Source organism: Miniopterus schreibersii (assembly GCF_964146895.1).
Source record: "Miniopterus schreibersii genome assembly, chromosome: 4".
Taxonomy (NCBI): domain Eukaryota; kingdom Metazoa; phylum Chordata; class Mammalia; order Chiroptera; family Miniopteridae; genus Miniopterus; species Miniopterus schreibersii.
The window spans coordinates 52,002,015-52,017,863 of record NC_138105.1 but is presented as its reverse complement, the minus strand read 5'-3'; the positions used below and the strand labels follow the sequence as shown (position 1 = coordinate 52,017,863).

The 15,849-nt window shown below is 36.0% G+C and overlaps 1 protein-coding gene across 13 annotated transcripts in view; it reads left to right on the top strand.

Moving 5' to 3' along the window:
- RAPGEF2 (Rap guanine nucleotide exchange factor 2) overlaps positions 1–15,849 on the top strand; it is a gene marked incomplete at its 5' end in the record, with an annotated part of 216,469 nt that overhangs the window by 124,922 nt on the left and 75,698 nt on the right. For 3 of the 13 annotated variants that reach the window (XM_081134180.1, XM_081134179.1, XM_081134178.1), the window contains one exon: positions 15,430–15,489. The exons of 9 other annotated variants lie outside the window; for them this stretch is intronic. In XM_081134180.1, coding sequence (XP_080990306.1) covers positions 15,430–15,489 — 60 coding nt within the window. Of the gene's footprint in view, positions 1–14,512; positions 14,567–15,429; positions 15,490–15,849 lie in introns of those variants that run through there. One more of the 13 variants, XM_081134181.1, reaches the window with a different exon arrangement.

Here is a 15,849-nt window from a genome sequence, read left to right as displayed (position 1 = left end):
AGTTTAAAACATAAAATGATTTCTCTCGCTCTATTAACAACACGCATTGCAAATTCATGCAAGGCAGTTGAGAATAGTATGCACTGTGCTGTTTACCCAAGTTTCAGCTTCTGTTAGAGGGTGTCTATTTTTATATATTACATCATCTCTGCTGCAGAACTGCCGTGTCTACTGGGATTTACTGTTCTTTCATTCCATGTTGAAAGAAAGCTTGTATTGATGTCATAATTGGACCCATCTTTTGGTTGCACTTGGAAATTGAAAGTAATAAGGGTGGGTGTTGTGTAGCAAGTCATGCAATATTTCAAGCAATTTATTTGTCAAAAAGATCACTGCCACTTTGTCCTGCCTCTAATTGTGAACACTGGTGGCTCTCTGTGGCTGTACGTGGTGTAAATGTACTTGGCTAAAATGTAGCAAAGATCCTTTTCATCTTCGACTGTCTTATTTCTTATGTGAATTTTTATTTTTTATTTTTTTGGTCATGAGATTTTGCAGTGCTCCATGCTGATTTGAAAAGTATCTTTTTACTTTGGAAAAATTCACTTTGATGTTGAGAACTACATCCTACCAGCACTGAATTGATCTTTTTATGATTAAGTTATCAGTTGTAAGTTGTCTGTTTCCACTATTTGAAATGTCGGGTGACTAGAAATGTTCTCTTTGGATTTTGAATCCAGGGTTAAAATGTTATTAATTTGAAGTGCTTGTCTATGAGCTACAAGATATTGTTGACCTCTGAAAAAAACTCTAGCCTTCTATTCAGTATGTAGGTGTTAGATTTGAATTACTTGTGAAAGGAAATATTTTAATTATTTATATTAAAATAATTTCAAAATGCCTACTATATGTTATGCATATGTATGTATATAAAATGTCCCCCTCATTTCCAAAAAAAAAAAAAATTAGTCATTATCCATATCTCAATAGTAAACTTTTTTCTTTTTCTAAAAAAAAAAAATCGGATTGGGAGCAAACTTATACTTTTTTAAAAAACAGCTTTATTGATTTACAATTCACCTATTTAAAGTGCATAATCAATGGTTTTTCCCGTTTTTATAAAAAAAAAAAATAACATTAAATATACCACCAACTATTTTTAAGTTTACAGTTCAGTTTTGTTAAGAATATCAGTAGTAAACTTTTGACTGACTTGAACACAATGAATTCACAGATGTGCCTAGCATCCTATGTGATTGTTTAGGTCACACATAGGCTGAAAAATAACTTTAAGATATTTAAGGAAAAAATAATTGTAGAATCTATTGGAAAACAAAAAGCCTTACTAAACAGTTTCTTATGGACTTACACGGGATCAGATGGCTTTTTTTTTTTTTTGTCTTCCTTTTTCTCTTGCTTTTGAAACGAACATAGGGACTGTTGAATGTAATATGGAGTTTGGAATTACTGGCCTAGAGGAGAAATATGTGGCCACAGAGTGAGCCAAGTCTGAAATGTGAATTACTGGTTGGGACAAATGGGGGAGTAATTCAGAAGGGAAGAAATTGAGGATGAAAAAGAAAATTCAGGTTGTCTTGATTTTTGTTACTCAGATGTCTATGAGAATAGCAATGATATTTGATTGCCTGTGGTTTTCGATCAATCCAGAAGGCATTTGGGAGTGTTCAAAAGTAAAGTTAAAATCTCAAAATAAATTGTAACTTTTTCTTTCACTAATTATTAGTATACCTTTTACTTCCAATCCATTTCTTTATATGTATTTTTAAACTGGACCTTAAAAAAGCTGTTCGAATCATCAGGAATTTTGGAATTCTCAGAAAAGTTTTTAGAAAAAAAAGATCATTTTGCCATTTGCTAATCTGTGAAATAAGCATATCCTCAACCAAGTGGGATGGAGAGAATACTTGGGCGTCGTTGATATTCTTGATGGTATTGATGTCCTTGACAATGGGATTATTGATGAGCGCTTGCCAGCTCCAGTCTTTTTTTCTCCTTGGTACAAATGTTTGTCTAACTGTTGGTACTAACGTTAGTTAGATTGGAAGAGTACGAACAGCTAACCAATTTGCAAGCGGACTAAGTCTTTAGAGGGTTCAGCTGAAGTAGTATTTTACATGAACACAGGTTTTGGTCTTGACGGAATCTAAAGACAGTTGATGACTGGATTCTTTAAAAGAGCTAAGTCCTGGCTGGGTGACTCGGTTGGTTGGAGCGTCATCCGGTACATCAGAAAGCTTGAAGGTTTGATTCTTGGTTGGGGCACGTATTTAGGTTTCAGATTATGTAAGGAGGGCAACCAATCGGTGTTTCTCTCTCACATTGATGTTTCTCTTTCTCTTCCTTTCTCTCTAAAACTCAATTAAAAAACGAACAAACATATCCTTGGGTAAGGATTAAAAAATGACAAGCTGAGAGGCTGATTATTTTCTAGTTCGTCTCTTAGAACACCAGTTGTCAAGCTTCTTCATCAGAACTCCTTAAAACTTTCGGAGGACTCCCAACAAACTTCTGTTTATATGCGTTATCTATATCATTTGCCATGTTAAAAATTAAAACTGAAAATTTATTAACTTATTAATTAAAAATAATAAATCCATTATACATTAGTATAAGGGTTTTTTAGTGAAAGTATATTTTGCAAAACAAAAAATGTATAAGAAGAGTGGTATTGTTTTATACTTTTGCAAATATGTTTAATATTTGGCTTAATAGAAAACAAATGGATTCTCATATCTACTTCTGTATTTAGTCTGTTTTGATACGCTTTTCTGGTTGACGTATATAAAATATATGAAGAAAATCTGGCTTCATACAGGTATTTGGAAAAAGTTAACAGTTTTTCAAATAATCTTATTAATACACTACACCAAACTTGACAAGCCGCAGTTTCTTAAAGGTCTACTTGTGATGAGGAACATACAGTATAACTCTGTCAATGAACTTTTCTTACTCTCTTTTCTTACAACCCGTTGGTCTGTCTTGCACATTGAATGGCTCTTTTTACTCCATTCATGATTAGGAAACATCATGCATTGGTCACTGAGTTAAGCAGTCTTCCAAATTTTGGCATGTTATACAATATCAAAAAAAAAAATCACATGCAGGTCACTACCAGCCTCTTATAAAAAGGCCTTAATTTGGGGGAAGCTGACAAGCTCATGGTATTCGATATAGATTTCCAAAAGTCTAATTTTTACTAGAAAGCTAAAATTTTATCTTTGACAGAGTTCTATCAGCTGTTTTCCTTGCAGTGACAAGCTCAGTTTGTTCATTGTCAAGAAAATATTAGCCAAATACCCAAGTCTGAATAACATAATTTGTCCATTATTTGTTTCTTCAAATAAAAATAGTGTTTCATGAAAAAATAACCAAGTGCAGGGGTCCTTCTGAGCGCAGGGCCCTGTGCGACTGTGTAAGTCGCAGGCCTAGGAGGCCGGCCCTGACCTTGGTTTCCTGTATGAATTTTCTCCTTCCTTCCTTCCTTTTCCTTCTCGCTGCTTAATTCACTTTTAGGGACTAGGAGAAAATGGAAAAATTCCAAGCTCACTTTGGATGGAACCAAAAAAATTCAAAATGCTTTACATTAAATAATTGTGTCTTCAGTATATTAATCATATTGGATGCTTACCAACAATCCATGTTGTAGTTACAGTAGTGAACCTCAAAGATGTTTTTAGTTAATTGATTTAGAATTTCTTATTTAGAGCATTTTTCTCTTCAGGAATTTTCTCTTTGAAGTCCCTTTCTGCCCCCCTAGAAAGTTGTCTGTCTCCCCTTCCCTGTTAAGATAATCATCAACCGTTATGAGGAATTTTAAAATATTTAGAATTTTTTATGCAAAAGTTTGGTATGAAAGTATGGTATTACCATAACATTAAAGTGTGTGTTAGATAACCTTTAAAAATTAGTTTTAGCCTGGCCGGGCATGGCTCAGTGGTTGAGCGTCAACCTAGGATCCAGGCGATTGGGGTTCGATTCCCTGTCAGGGCACATGCCCAGGTTGTGGGCTTGATCAATGACTCTCTCATCATTGATGTTTCTGTCTGTCTGTCTCTCTCTCTCCCCCTCTCCTTTCCACTCTCTGAAATCAATAAAGATATGTTTTTTTAAAAATTGGTTTTAAGTCCTATTCCAATACCAGTAAGATTAGTTTAGGTCCCTCCCTACCAAACCTTCTCAAAAGATGATCACCATGGATAATTTTAACAACATCCTGTGGATGATTAATAGTTAATGTTCAGGATAATCTGATATAATTTATTGCAGATTGTTTCATTTTGACTGAAAAATAAATAACCTAGCAATGTATTTAAAACTTCTTTATTTTCAAAACCTCTTACTGCTGTTCTAGAATTCTCTTCTATGTTTGCTATCCTCTGCTTTGAGTATTTTCATATTTACTGGCTCCTTTTTTGCTTTTGCATCCATTTTTCTGCTTATTTTAAGATACTAGTGGTTCGTTTCTTTTGTCATCACAAACTGGATTTACTACTCATGTGTGTGCTCTGAAATTTGGTGTGATTCAGTAATCAGCTACTAAAGCAAAATATCTGAAAAGATAAATTGCCTTTGGGAAGGGACTGGAAATGTCCCTCCTCCCCAAATTTGAAATACGTCTCTTGGTGAAAGATAAAATGTCCACATCTATTGGGAAAGTGATCACTAGAGCTGTATGCATTATTTCTCAGAGAATTTTCTGCTTTAAGTAATTGTCTCATTTTCTTTCCTGCTATAGTTTTACCTGTATTGTAAATACCATGCTTTATAATAGTTTGCATATATTAGTATCTTATTAGTTATTTTTTTTGTTTTTAATCTTAAAAGTCCATTGGATTGAGTGGTATATATTTTTAAATTTTGGTTCAACAGATTTTTATTTTGCTTTATGTTCTCGAAATAACATTTATTTTCTGTAAAATACAAGCCATGAAGAAAAATGGGTTTTGTTACACATTTGCTCTGTGAGGCAGTCTTTTAGTAATCATTTCATATGATGAACAATACATTTTGCTCATGTCATGAACACTGTTGAGCTCACCAGGTTGATTTCTGAAGTTTATCCTCGATTTCCTGTTTCCTGTACCATCCTGCTCAGTCTTGAGGGTCAAGTGTGGAATGAATGAGTGAATGCCTTATTCTGTTTTAATGCTTCATTATAGACTTGTGGTTGTGTGTTAATACTGTGAATTGCTACTTTATGGCACAACCAGGAGATATAATCTTCCATGAATGTGACCCATCTGGCCAGTTGTGAGCAATTCTAACAATTGTAATTGTTGGATATATAATTAAATATTCTAGTAGTATCCTTTTAAAATATCAGCACGGTAGTAATTAAAAATTTCAAAGTGCAGCTAAAATAAAAATAGGTAAAATATTCTGTTTGCATTTTTACAGCTTTTGAGGAGAGAGAAATTAGTTAATGTGGTTTGGGCTTTGTTTATTTATGAGAAGGAAGACTAAATGTTATCACCTTAAGCTTATGTGGTCCTATTGGTAGACTGACTTCTTTTTCAAGAGAACATTCAAAGAATTTCTGTGGCATCTAAAATATTTTCTATATTGAGACAATCTTCTATTTCCAGGCAAATTTACTTGGAAGCATTTCCTGTCTGGAATATATTTAATTACCTCAGAGGGGCAGTCACACTTCTATTCCTGGTAGCGCATATCGATTAATGGTTCCATTTATAAATTCTCTTATTTTCTTTTATCGTTCTTAAACCATTATGAAAACTCTATGTTTTGATATTTACTTGAAGACATTAGGTTTTTTTAAGACATTAGATTTTAATAATAAAAATATCTTTGTTAAAAATTGAGGAGTCAAGAGAGTCTTTGAAAGATGATAGTATCTTATATGCCAGTATATACATTCTGTGCAGTATGTAATAGGTGCTCAGCAGTATGTTAGTTATATGTTGATGTCTTTGGATCAGACTCCCAGAATTAGCATTAGTTTATATTTCTAGGAGTGGCATTATAGATCCACCTGCTTTAACAATTCTATACAAGCATATTGGCACAAGGATATCAATGTCAGCCATCTATACACCATTAATTAATGGTTTGCCGAAACCTCGAGTGCAACTGACTTTTTAGAAAATCTTAGAAGAATAAAATTGACCCTTATTGAATGCTTATGATATATAGCAGTCAGCTAGGTGTTTTTTCATATGTTTTGTCAGTTACCTCCTTGCAGTTCTAAACTCTAGGTAATGGTATCTCACTATTAGGAGATAAGAATGCTAAGGTCAAAGAAGTTAACCAAAATGTTCAATGTTCATGGTTATTCAGATAGGGTCAGGCATGGACATAAATGTTTTCACATTCCCGATACATAAAATTATTTATTTTAGATACCTACTATTTAAGAACCTTGAAAAGAAGTAGGCTAGAGCATAGACTCTCCAATGTGAAGAGTAATTACTGGTACATCTGCAATGATGATAGGCTTTGTTTGATCCATCAGTCTTTTTTGTTGCAATTAAGTATTTTCTCTTTTCGAACTGTGCATCTCTCATTAATAAAGCACAGCAATTTTTCCATTTTCACCTCTCTAGTTTTATTCCAATACAGAAATAGGTTTTTACTGGTAAGCAGTACCATTTCATAACAAAGGATGACTATGTAATTGGTGTATTCTAAGTTAGATTAACTAACATTATAAGTAATAAAAGCCAAATCTTGCTGAAAGATCTTTTCTAAAGTATGACTTTTTAATGAACCAAAGCAACTTGCAGTTGTCTAAAAGTAGTCATAATTTTTAGAGGTGAAAAACCACCATCATAAAATTGCCTGCTTCTGCACCAGAAAATATTGGCAGTGTTTTGGTAATATTTAAGAATATTGAAAACATATATTAAGTAATTTCAAGAGATTTTAAAAACCCTCTATAAAACTGATTAGCTATGTACAGTTTTTAATAATTCAAATTATTAGTAACATTAAGAAAATTACTTTTTACTTAAGTTTGACAAATTTGAAAAGTAAGTATGTTAAAAAGGAAACCTCTAAATTATTGTCTAATTATCTCTACAATTTTTTCAAGATTAAGAACATTTTTATATTCCCCTCTGAATGCCTAAGTAGGAAGACAAAAATCTCAGAATACAGAATAATTATCACCAGGAAATTTTACCCTGAGGTAGATCGATTTCCATTCATGTGGTCTTTCTTTTTCTGCAGTTCTATATCATATTACTCCTGCCCCCATTTTGCAGCCAGCTAATGTTTGGTAACAGTCATGTTAGGTAAGATAACCTTAAGAACTTGAAAGGATTTTAGGCATCTCCCAGCCAAACTACTTAATTCAGTTTATTTTTTGCTTATAATCATTGACATTCAGCCTCTGCTTTAAGATTTTAAATTACGGTTGGCACTGGTATTTGCGAGACATCATGTGTGTCAAAATTGGACCCTGTTGCCTGGTACAAAGAAAGGGTTTAGTAAATCAGATTATTTATTGTAGAAAAGAGCTAATTATTAAGAAAGTTTTTCTGTGTTTAGCTAAAATCTCTCTGTAATTTCAGTTTATGGTTCTGTATATCTTAAGCAACACAAATGAATATTCATATTACACTTCATATAACTACTTCAGATATTTAAAGAGATCCTGCTCCGTTAAGCCTTTTTTCTGGGTTAAACATTCCTACTTCTAGTAGCTTTCCTAAACACCGTACCTTGCCATTTAGGTTTCCTGCTGTTGGAACACTGCGGTTATTCATCATCCCCTAAGTCATGATGCCTAGAGCTGGTCGCTGTAACTCATGTAAGGTCCTGCAACACCCTGCAGTGCAGATTACAGTAGAACTTCCTGTCTTCCTCGCTCGGGATACTATATCTGATAACGTAACCCTAGGTGATGTGAGAGTTTTAAAGCATTGTGCATTGGCTCATATGAAAGTTTTGGCAGCTCAGCTTTACAGGTGACTCTTCCCACCTCCCTTTCCCCATGAATTGCGCCTCTAGCCTGACCTCCCCCGTCCTGTGCTTGTACAAGTGACATTTTGATGGTGCCCATGTAGGTCTTTATATTTATCCCTGTTCAGTTTAAATTTGCTGGTTTTAGTCTACTCTTTCCACCTGTCAGGTTACTTAAAACGCCTAATTTTTGTCAGTAAACAAATTGGACATCGTTTATGGTTACACAACTATCCTGTGTGTACCCTCATTCTAAAGCTGGTGTGATCATACTTGACGGATTAGTTTTGAGAAGTCTAAGTGCAACCACTTATGCGTTCATCCTTTGAGCAAGTACTATGTGTTAATTACTAGAGATAAGCATAACTTATCATTGACACCATCAGATAAATAAAATGTTGTATGGTCTCTGCCTTCAGCTACTTATATTCCAGTCTGTGCACAATGATTCCTCTTTGTTAAATAAAAATAGAGTAATAATTAACAATTCATTTTTGTGCAAACATATTAATCATAACGAAATATGCTACATGCTAATTTAGTAATAAAAATAGTAATTGCTGTTTACATTTGGAGTGTGGTTTTACGAAATACTATGATAGGGAGCCCAATTTGAGGCCCTTGTTCATAGAAAAAGCAGTGAAATGATTTGCAACCAGTGTACAAGGTCTCTCCACCTCTGCAACCTTGAGCATTTCAAGATGAGGTCTGGTCTTTCCTTAAAATAGGTTCTAGGAAATGAAATAAGCTTTGTTAAATCAGCTATTAAAGTGCTCACTTTTCAAATAAATGTATTTTTTAAAACCCCATTCTTTATGTTGGAATTTCTCACTGACTTACAGACTTCTTTATTTGTTTTTCTTCACGTCTTCATCGCATACGACCTTTAAATGTTTCTCTTTTAATATATTATATGTAAATACAGGGTGGAGCAAACGTAGGTTTACAGCTGTTCATATGGAAAACAACACAATAATTAATAAACAGTGATACAAGAATAAACTGTTTTTTGTGTACTCACATCTTTAAACCTACTTTTGTCCCACTCTGTATTGACCATATTTATTATGGATAGGTTACTGCATTTTTCCAACTATGAATCAGATGCCACATAAACAGTTTGTCAGGAACTCTTTTATTGAAGAAAAAAATAGCTTACAGATTACTTTGCAACATGTCGTTGGAGTATACCTGGGTCATCTTTCCTGGACTTTCAATCAGATCTCTCTAAGTGCTAATTCAAGTAACAGGTTTCCAGTATTTCTAAAGCCTGTGTTTAAATTCAACTCAGATAATTATTCAATAATTATTATGTGTCAGTATCTCGTTTTATTTAATAATTAAATTTTTTTAAACAATGAACCTGACGTACCATTTTATTTGGTCGAAGTAGGAAAAGTAAAATTTTTACCCGGGTTTCTTCTGTGATTGATTTGGGAGGATGTGTGCGGAGGATCTGTCAGGGGTGCACCCAAGGAGGGACTACATTATGTGAAATGTGGGATTGAAGTACTTACAAAGAATGTGTCAGATAGTCAACTTTTGTTTTAGAAAATATGGTACTAAGGGGGAGATGTTGGGTATAGACAAAGAACTAAAACTTCCGAACAGACCTGATACAGTAATAGCTTTGCATTTGCTTAGTGCTTAATCGGTTTGGTGTATTCATATAGAAAATACCTTTTTTAAGTGTTACTTCTTTGGTGAACAATAAAACATTAGGAGTCAAAATTGTAAAATTTCTTGTTTCTGGATATCAAACAATAAATTGTTCCTGCCTCTACCACAGGTTTTCTCCAACCTCTGTAGTTTTTCCAGTGAGGTAAAGGGAAAAGGGAAGAAATCAATATAGTGGATAACTGAAGTAAACTATATTAGCAACCTGGAGTTCTATTTTGTATTCTTCCAAACTGCTAACTCTGTAACCTTATACACTTTATTTTCCTATGTAAGATGAATACATTATTTTATTGCTTCTCTTGGGTTTTGACCAAATTTAATTAAATGTTTGCAAAGCACATTGGAATCTATAGATAAACACTATCGTTATTATAAATAAATATTATAAATAAATGAACACATTAACACTAAATGTGATTAATAATTACTGAGAAGAATGGACCATTTTTCTCAATTTCACAGTAATTAAAAAGTGAATACTTTAGGTGACAAAATATGCAAATATAATGGCATTAAATTTAGCATGGAAAGGTTTTGCATTAAGTAGTTTCCCAAACTTTGTATGTAATCTCTCTCTTTTGGGTCATTGTTGCTGATAATTAGAAGTTATTAGTTGTTCTTGACCCAGGGGCAGAAAGTTGTTACATGGTCCTTTTTCTAGATGGATCTATTTTATGATACTTGCTAAATTTAGGTGGTTAAGGAATGGGGCAAATATACACCAAATTAAGGCTGCTTCAGGTAAGTGTGATTTATTCTTGTTTGTGTAAAGCCTATAATAAGGGATTTTCTTAAATAATTCAGTTTACATTTCATTTCTTAAGCAGTGTGTGGCATATTATAACCTGGCATAATTGTGTCTCAATGTACAAGGTAGTATGGATAGTAAAATTCCAGTGATACATTCATGAGTTTTAAGATACGTAGGTTGTAGGCGTGGAGCCAGGTTGTGAAAGAAATCACACCTAGTCTTCACACAGAAAAGCATCGTGCCTGAGGAAGTGTGATTTTCTGACTTCATCTGTCAGGTTCCCTGATTTGGTTAGTTTCCTCCTTGAGAGAAGTAACACGTTCTATTCCAGAGAGAGGCAGCCAGTGGGAAACCTTTGGGACACCCTCAGCATGCGGGTAATTTGACTTAAACTGGAAGAGTCTTTGTCACATGGAGGTATGGAACGTGGGCTAGGTGGATGAAAGTTGTAGAACTTGATTATTTTGTTCTTGAGCTGCCATTTACTTTTTTTAAATATACGTAACACTTAAATTTGTCATTTTAACCGTTTTTTAAATGTACAGTTCAATACATTCCCATTGTGATGCAACCATTACCACCATCCTCCAGAATTATTTTATCTTCCCAAACTGAGACTCCATTCCCATCATTATTTACCCCCTGCCCTCAGCCCCTGACAACCACCATTCTCCTTTCTGGCTATGAATTTGATGACTCTAGGTACTTCATATAAGGGGAATCTTATAGTATTGGTCTTTTTGTGACTTGATTATTTCACTTATCATAGTGTCTTCAAGGTTGATCCATGTAGCTTGTAACAGAACTTAATTACTTTTTAAGACTGACTAATATCCCACTGTATGTATATACCACATTTTATTTATACATTCATTCATAGATGGACGCGACGTTGCTTGTCTCTTTGACACCAATTACATTTTTTTTAAAGACTTTATTTTTTTGCTTCTTTGACTTAGGATTATGCATTTATACAGTTCCTCCATATCTTTTTATGGCTTGATGGCTCTTTATTTTTAGTGCTGATGTACCACATTTTCTTGATGTACCACAGTTTATCCATTCATCTACTGAAAGACCTCTGGGTAGCTTCCAGGTTTTGGCAGTTATGAATTAAGCTTAAAGAATTATGAATATAAAAATTATGAATACCAAAATTATGAACATAAACATTCATATGTGGGTTTTATGTGGACATAAGTTTTTAACTCATTTGGGTAAGTACCAAGGAGTGCAATTGCTGGATTACATGGTGGTATATTTAGTTTTGTAAGAAACCACCACACTGTCTTCCAAAGTGGTTGTACCGTTTGCATTCCCACCAGCAGTGAAAGAGAGTTCCTTTGGCTCCGCACCCTCACCAGCATTTGGTGTTTCGGTGTTTTGGATTTTCATCGTTCTAATGGGCATGTAGTGGTATCTCGTTGTTTTAATTTGCATTTCCATGATGACATATGATGCGGAGCATTTCTACGTATGCTTGATTACAGTGGATGTTCAGTTGTTCCAGTATCATTTGTTGAGGAGACTGTCTTTGCTCTATTATATTGCCTTTGTCAAAGATCATCAGTACCCTTTACTTTGAAATCGTTCATTTGTCTATTAAAGAACAGTATTTGGAATTTTTATAGGAACTAGTTTACAAGATCACATAGTGATCTTACTAATGTCCATTCCCAGTCAGTGGAGATTTTATTCATTTTCAAAAAATGTGCTATTTATTCATGGTACCTATGATATGTACCATGTTTGGTACTGCAAGTACAGGAGCTCACAAACAAACACAGTGCCAGCCCTCCTGGAAATTAGAGTGTAGCAGAGGAAGTGGACACTACTGCTTAAATAATTTTATGGTAAAATATAAAATCACAACTCTAATAAGCGCTACAGGGAAGTGATACACAATATCATGATAACTTTGAGTGCATTTCACTAGTATGTTTTTGGGGGTAGGACAGGAAAGGGAGTGTGAAAGAGAGTTGGGATTCATTTGTGGAAAGTCTTCTTGCCCATTCAAGGAAGCCAGAGCAGCCCAGGTGACTAGGAGGGCATGAGTGTGGTATAAGTGTTGAAAACATAAATCTTGCAGACTCTAATAAGAGTTTTAGTCTGTGTGCTGAGAACATGTGTTTTAATTTGAAAAGGAGGCTCAATGCATTAAATTGATATTACCAGATTTTCTTTTTAAAAAGATCCCAGGAGGTAGTATGTTAAAGGGGTTGGGTGGGTGGGGTTAGAATTCAATCCAGACAGTTCAATAAAGAGACTTTTGAAATTTGCAAGGCAAAAAATAATGATTGGAGTGGGATGAGAGCCAAGATAAAAAGAAATCTAAATTTGAGGCAAGGTGCAGAATTTAATTAATGGATATTGTGATGGATTGGACATGGAGAAAGGTGGTAAGGATAACTCGTAGATGTATAAATTGTATAATAGAACTATGATGGTCCTTCGTCTGTGTATGGGAATGAGGAAATGGTGGAAGTCAAAGTAGGTAATTCTTTTTTTTTTTTTTTTTAATATGTCTTTATTGATTTCAGAGAGAGGAAGGGAAAGGGAGAGATAGAAACATCAATGATGAGAGTTATTGATTGGCTGCCTCCTGCACACCCCCTACTGGGAATTGAGCCCACAATCCAGGCATGTGCCCTGACAGGGAATCAAACCGCAATCGCCTGGATCATAGGTTGATGCTCAACCGCTGAGCCTCTCTGGCCAGGCGAAAGTAGGTGATTCTTGAGAGATTTGGTTGTGTAGTGGGAAAGAGATTAGACTGTAGCCGTGGGTGAATGAAGGATCCGTAGAAGGTTCCTGGGTTTTGTTTTTAAGTTGAGAGAGACCTGAACATATTTAAAAGCCAGTGCAGAGAACCTCTGGTTGAGGGGAAGAGGTTGAATAGATGTGGAAGAAGAGGGATAATGGATAATGTTAGAAGCCTATGAAAGGGGTATGTTAGAGATGGGTGGGGAGAAGGATCCTACATAGTGATGTGGAGGGAATGGCTGCCTTTAAATATGAGGGTGAAAAAGCAAAGTGACTAGTATGGGTGCAGTGTTAGTTGGGTAGGCAAGAAATACAGATTAGCAAGTACTGACGATTCCAAAGTCAATTATTAAAGTTGCGAGATTTTTCATATGTATTTTCTATTATGTATACCATTTATAGATTTGACTACGAGAAACTGACAGGTGCTTCAGAGTTAAAATGTCTTTATGCCTTTATTCAACTGTAATGACTTTCAAGTAACTAACCTAGGTGAAATTAAGAGTTTATGATAGGCCCAGTGGGCGTGGCTCAACGGTTGAGCATCGACCTAGGATCCAGGAGATCAAAGTTCAGTTACCGGTCAGGGCACGTGTCCGGGTTGTGGGCTTGATCCCCAGTGGGGGGCGTGCAGGAGGCAGCCGATCAATGACTCTCTCATTATTGATGTTTCTCTCTCTCTCCCTTCCTCTCTCTGAAATCAATAAAGACATATTTAAAAACAAAAAAAGAATTTCTGATAACATTAAATTAAATTTGAACTCTTAAAAAATAAACCCTGAGTGGGTTTATTTTGGTATTAGTTGTAAGGTACTGTGTGTGTGTGTGTGTGTGTGTGTGTGTGTGTGTGTGTGAAAATCACATCTTCTAAATTTATATAAAGCTTGTTAAGTGTGTATTTCATAAATTTTTGAGATACTTGTGTCCTATGGCACAGTGATACCAGAGGGTGGGGAAGATATCCATTCCCTTACCTTCACCTTGGTGAAAAATCATGTTTTAGTTCAAAGCTGTTCAAGTAAGTCCTTGCTCCGTTTTCCCACCCTGTCTTCACTGATATTATTTGGAGTCAGCAATCAATGGATTCCATCCCTCTGAGACTTGCTTAACCTACAGCCGCTGATATAATACAGGCAAGAGCTTGTTACTTTATCTGACTTGTCCATCGCTACCTTAATGAATGAAATGGTTAAGTAGAGGAGGGGGCGAGCCTTAAGGAACGTGTGTTCCATTTGAGCTGAATATTTCAGTGTATATAGGGAGAGGGAGGGTGAGAGAGAAATCTACTTACATCACTAGAACTGCATTGAGTGTGAGCCTTGCAGGTTAAGAGACAGACTACAGTGTCTTGCTTTCTGCAGGAAGCAGCAATGCCGTTTGTTTCCTAAGAGGAATTTTTTATTTAGAAAAGGAAGCTTTCTCTCTACCCAGGAAATGGCTTTCCTTGTGCGTTGCTATGCCAACTGCCTGCAGCCATGGTCCTCCAAAGTAAGCACAATAATGTAATTATATTGGTGTATTGCATTCAGACTCATGATTCTCGAGATTGTGTGTGTGTGTCTGTGCCGTGTGTCTGTTAGTGACTCTTGCTAGCAGTCACGCTTGTGTTGTGAGGGACAGACATCATTAAATTAAATGTCCATCAGTGTCATGCTGCTAAGATTAATTGTGCAAACTTGGTTAGTGGAGTGGGACAGAGATCACTGGTCACCACTCTGTCAGCATCATTAGCAGCTAGGGAGGAGGTCCCGATTCACACGCTCTGCCCTGGTTTTTCTTTCTTTCTTTCTCTCTTTTTTTTTTTCTTTCTTGGCTGAAGGGGTTCGTCTGTGTGATTGCAAATGAAACAAGAGTATTAACAATGCTCGGCTGAGTGCTGGAGGCTGGTTCTCATACCACCCTGACTGACATAATTCTGTATTAAGCCTTTTTGAGGGGCGTCTGTGTGCAGTCAGCCATTTTAGCTTTTTTTTTTTTTTTTTTTTCTTTCCCCTTCTTTTCTTTTGCCTCTTGTTCCAGAAATGATCTTGCTCTCCGGGAAGACTGCGAGCTGTCTAAGGTTTCCTCGGTCGTGTCGCCGGGGATGGTTAGAGTTCCAGTGTTATAAAAATGGAGCCGAGCCCCGTGGTTCGGGCTCCGTTTCTGGTCTACAAGTGTGAGGGTTTTTTTAAGCTTGCCAGTAGTGACACTTTAAGCTGCCGCATGGTTTCCTCCGCCCTCTTTTTTTTTTTTTTCTTTCTTCCCCTTTTCTTTTTCTTCTCTCTTTTAATGTAATGCCGAGGAGGGTGCCTCGCCGCCCATGAGAGACTGTCCGTGATGTGTCGACTGCGCTCAGCGTGTGTCTCTTCGCTATGAAGCCGCTGGCGAGCCCGGCTCTCCATGGGGTTATGGGCCAGCCCGAGAAGCACCCAGTGAGTATCGCAGGCCCAGGGCGCTGCCGGATGGCTCGGTGCGCTTCCCTTGGGGGCACGGGCTTTAGGGGCATGACAGTCCGCGCGGAGGAGGGGCGCTAAGTGGCAGCCGGCTTGTTCTTCCAATTTTTGTCACAAATTTTTTTTTTAAAACAAGACCAACAGTTTTTTGAAAGCAAAAATCACAGACGTGGAGAGATATTGGACAGCTGATTTTTAGAATTGAAAATCAAAGCCTGACAATTCATTTTTAGCTTAATACTTGAATAGGTTTTTAAAAAACGTTTTTATAGTTAAATTGAATGAGGGAGCATGGAAAAGGTTACTGGGAACCGGTGCCTGTAGTAAGGGATTCACATG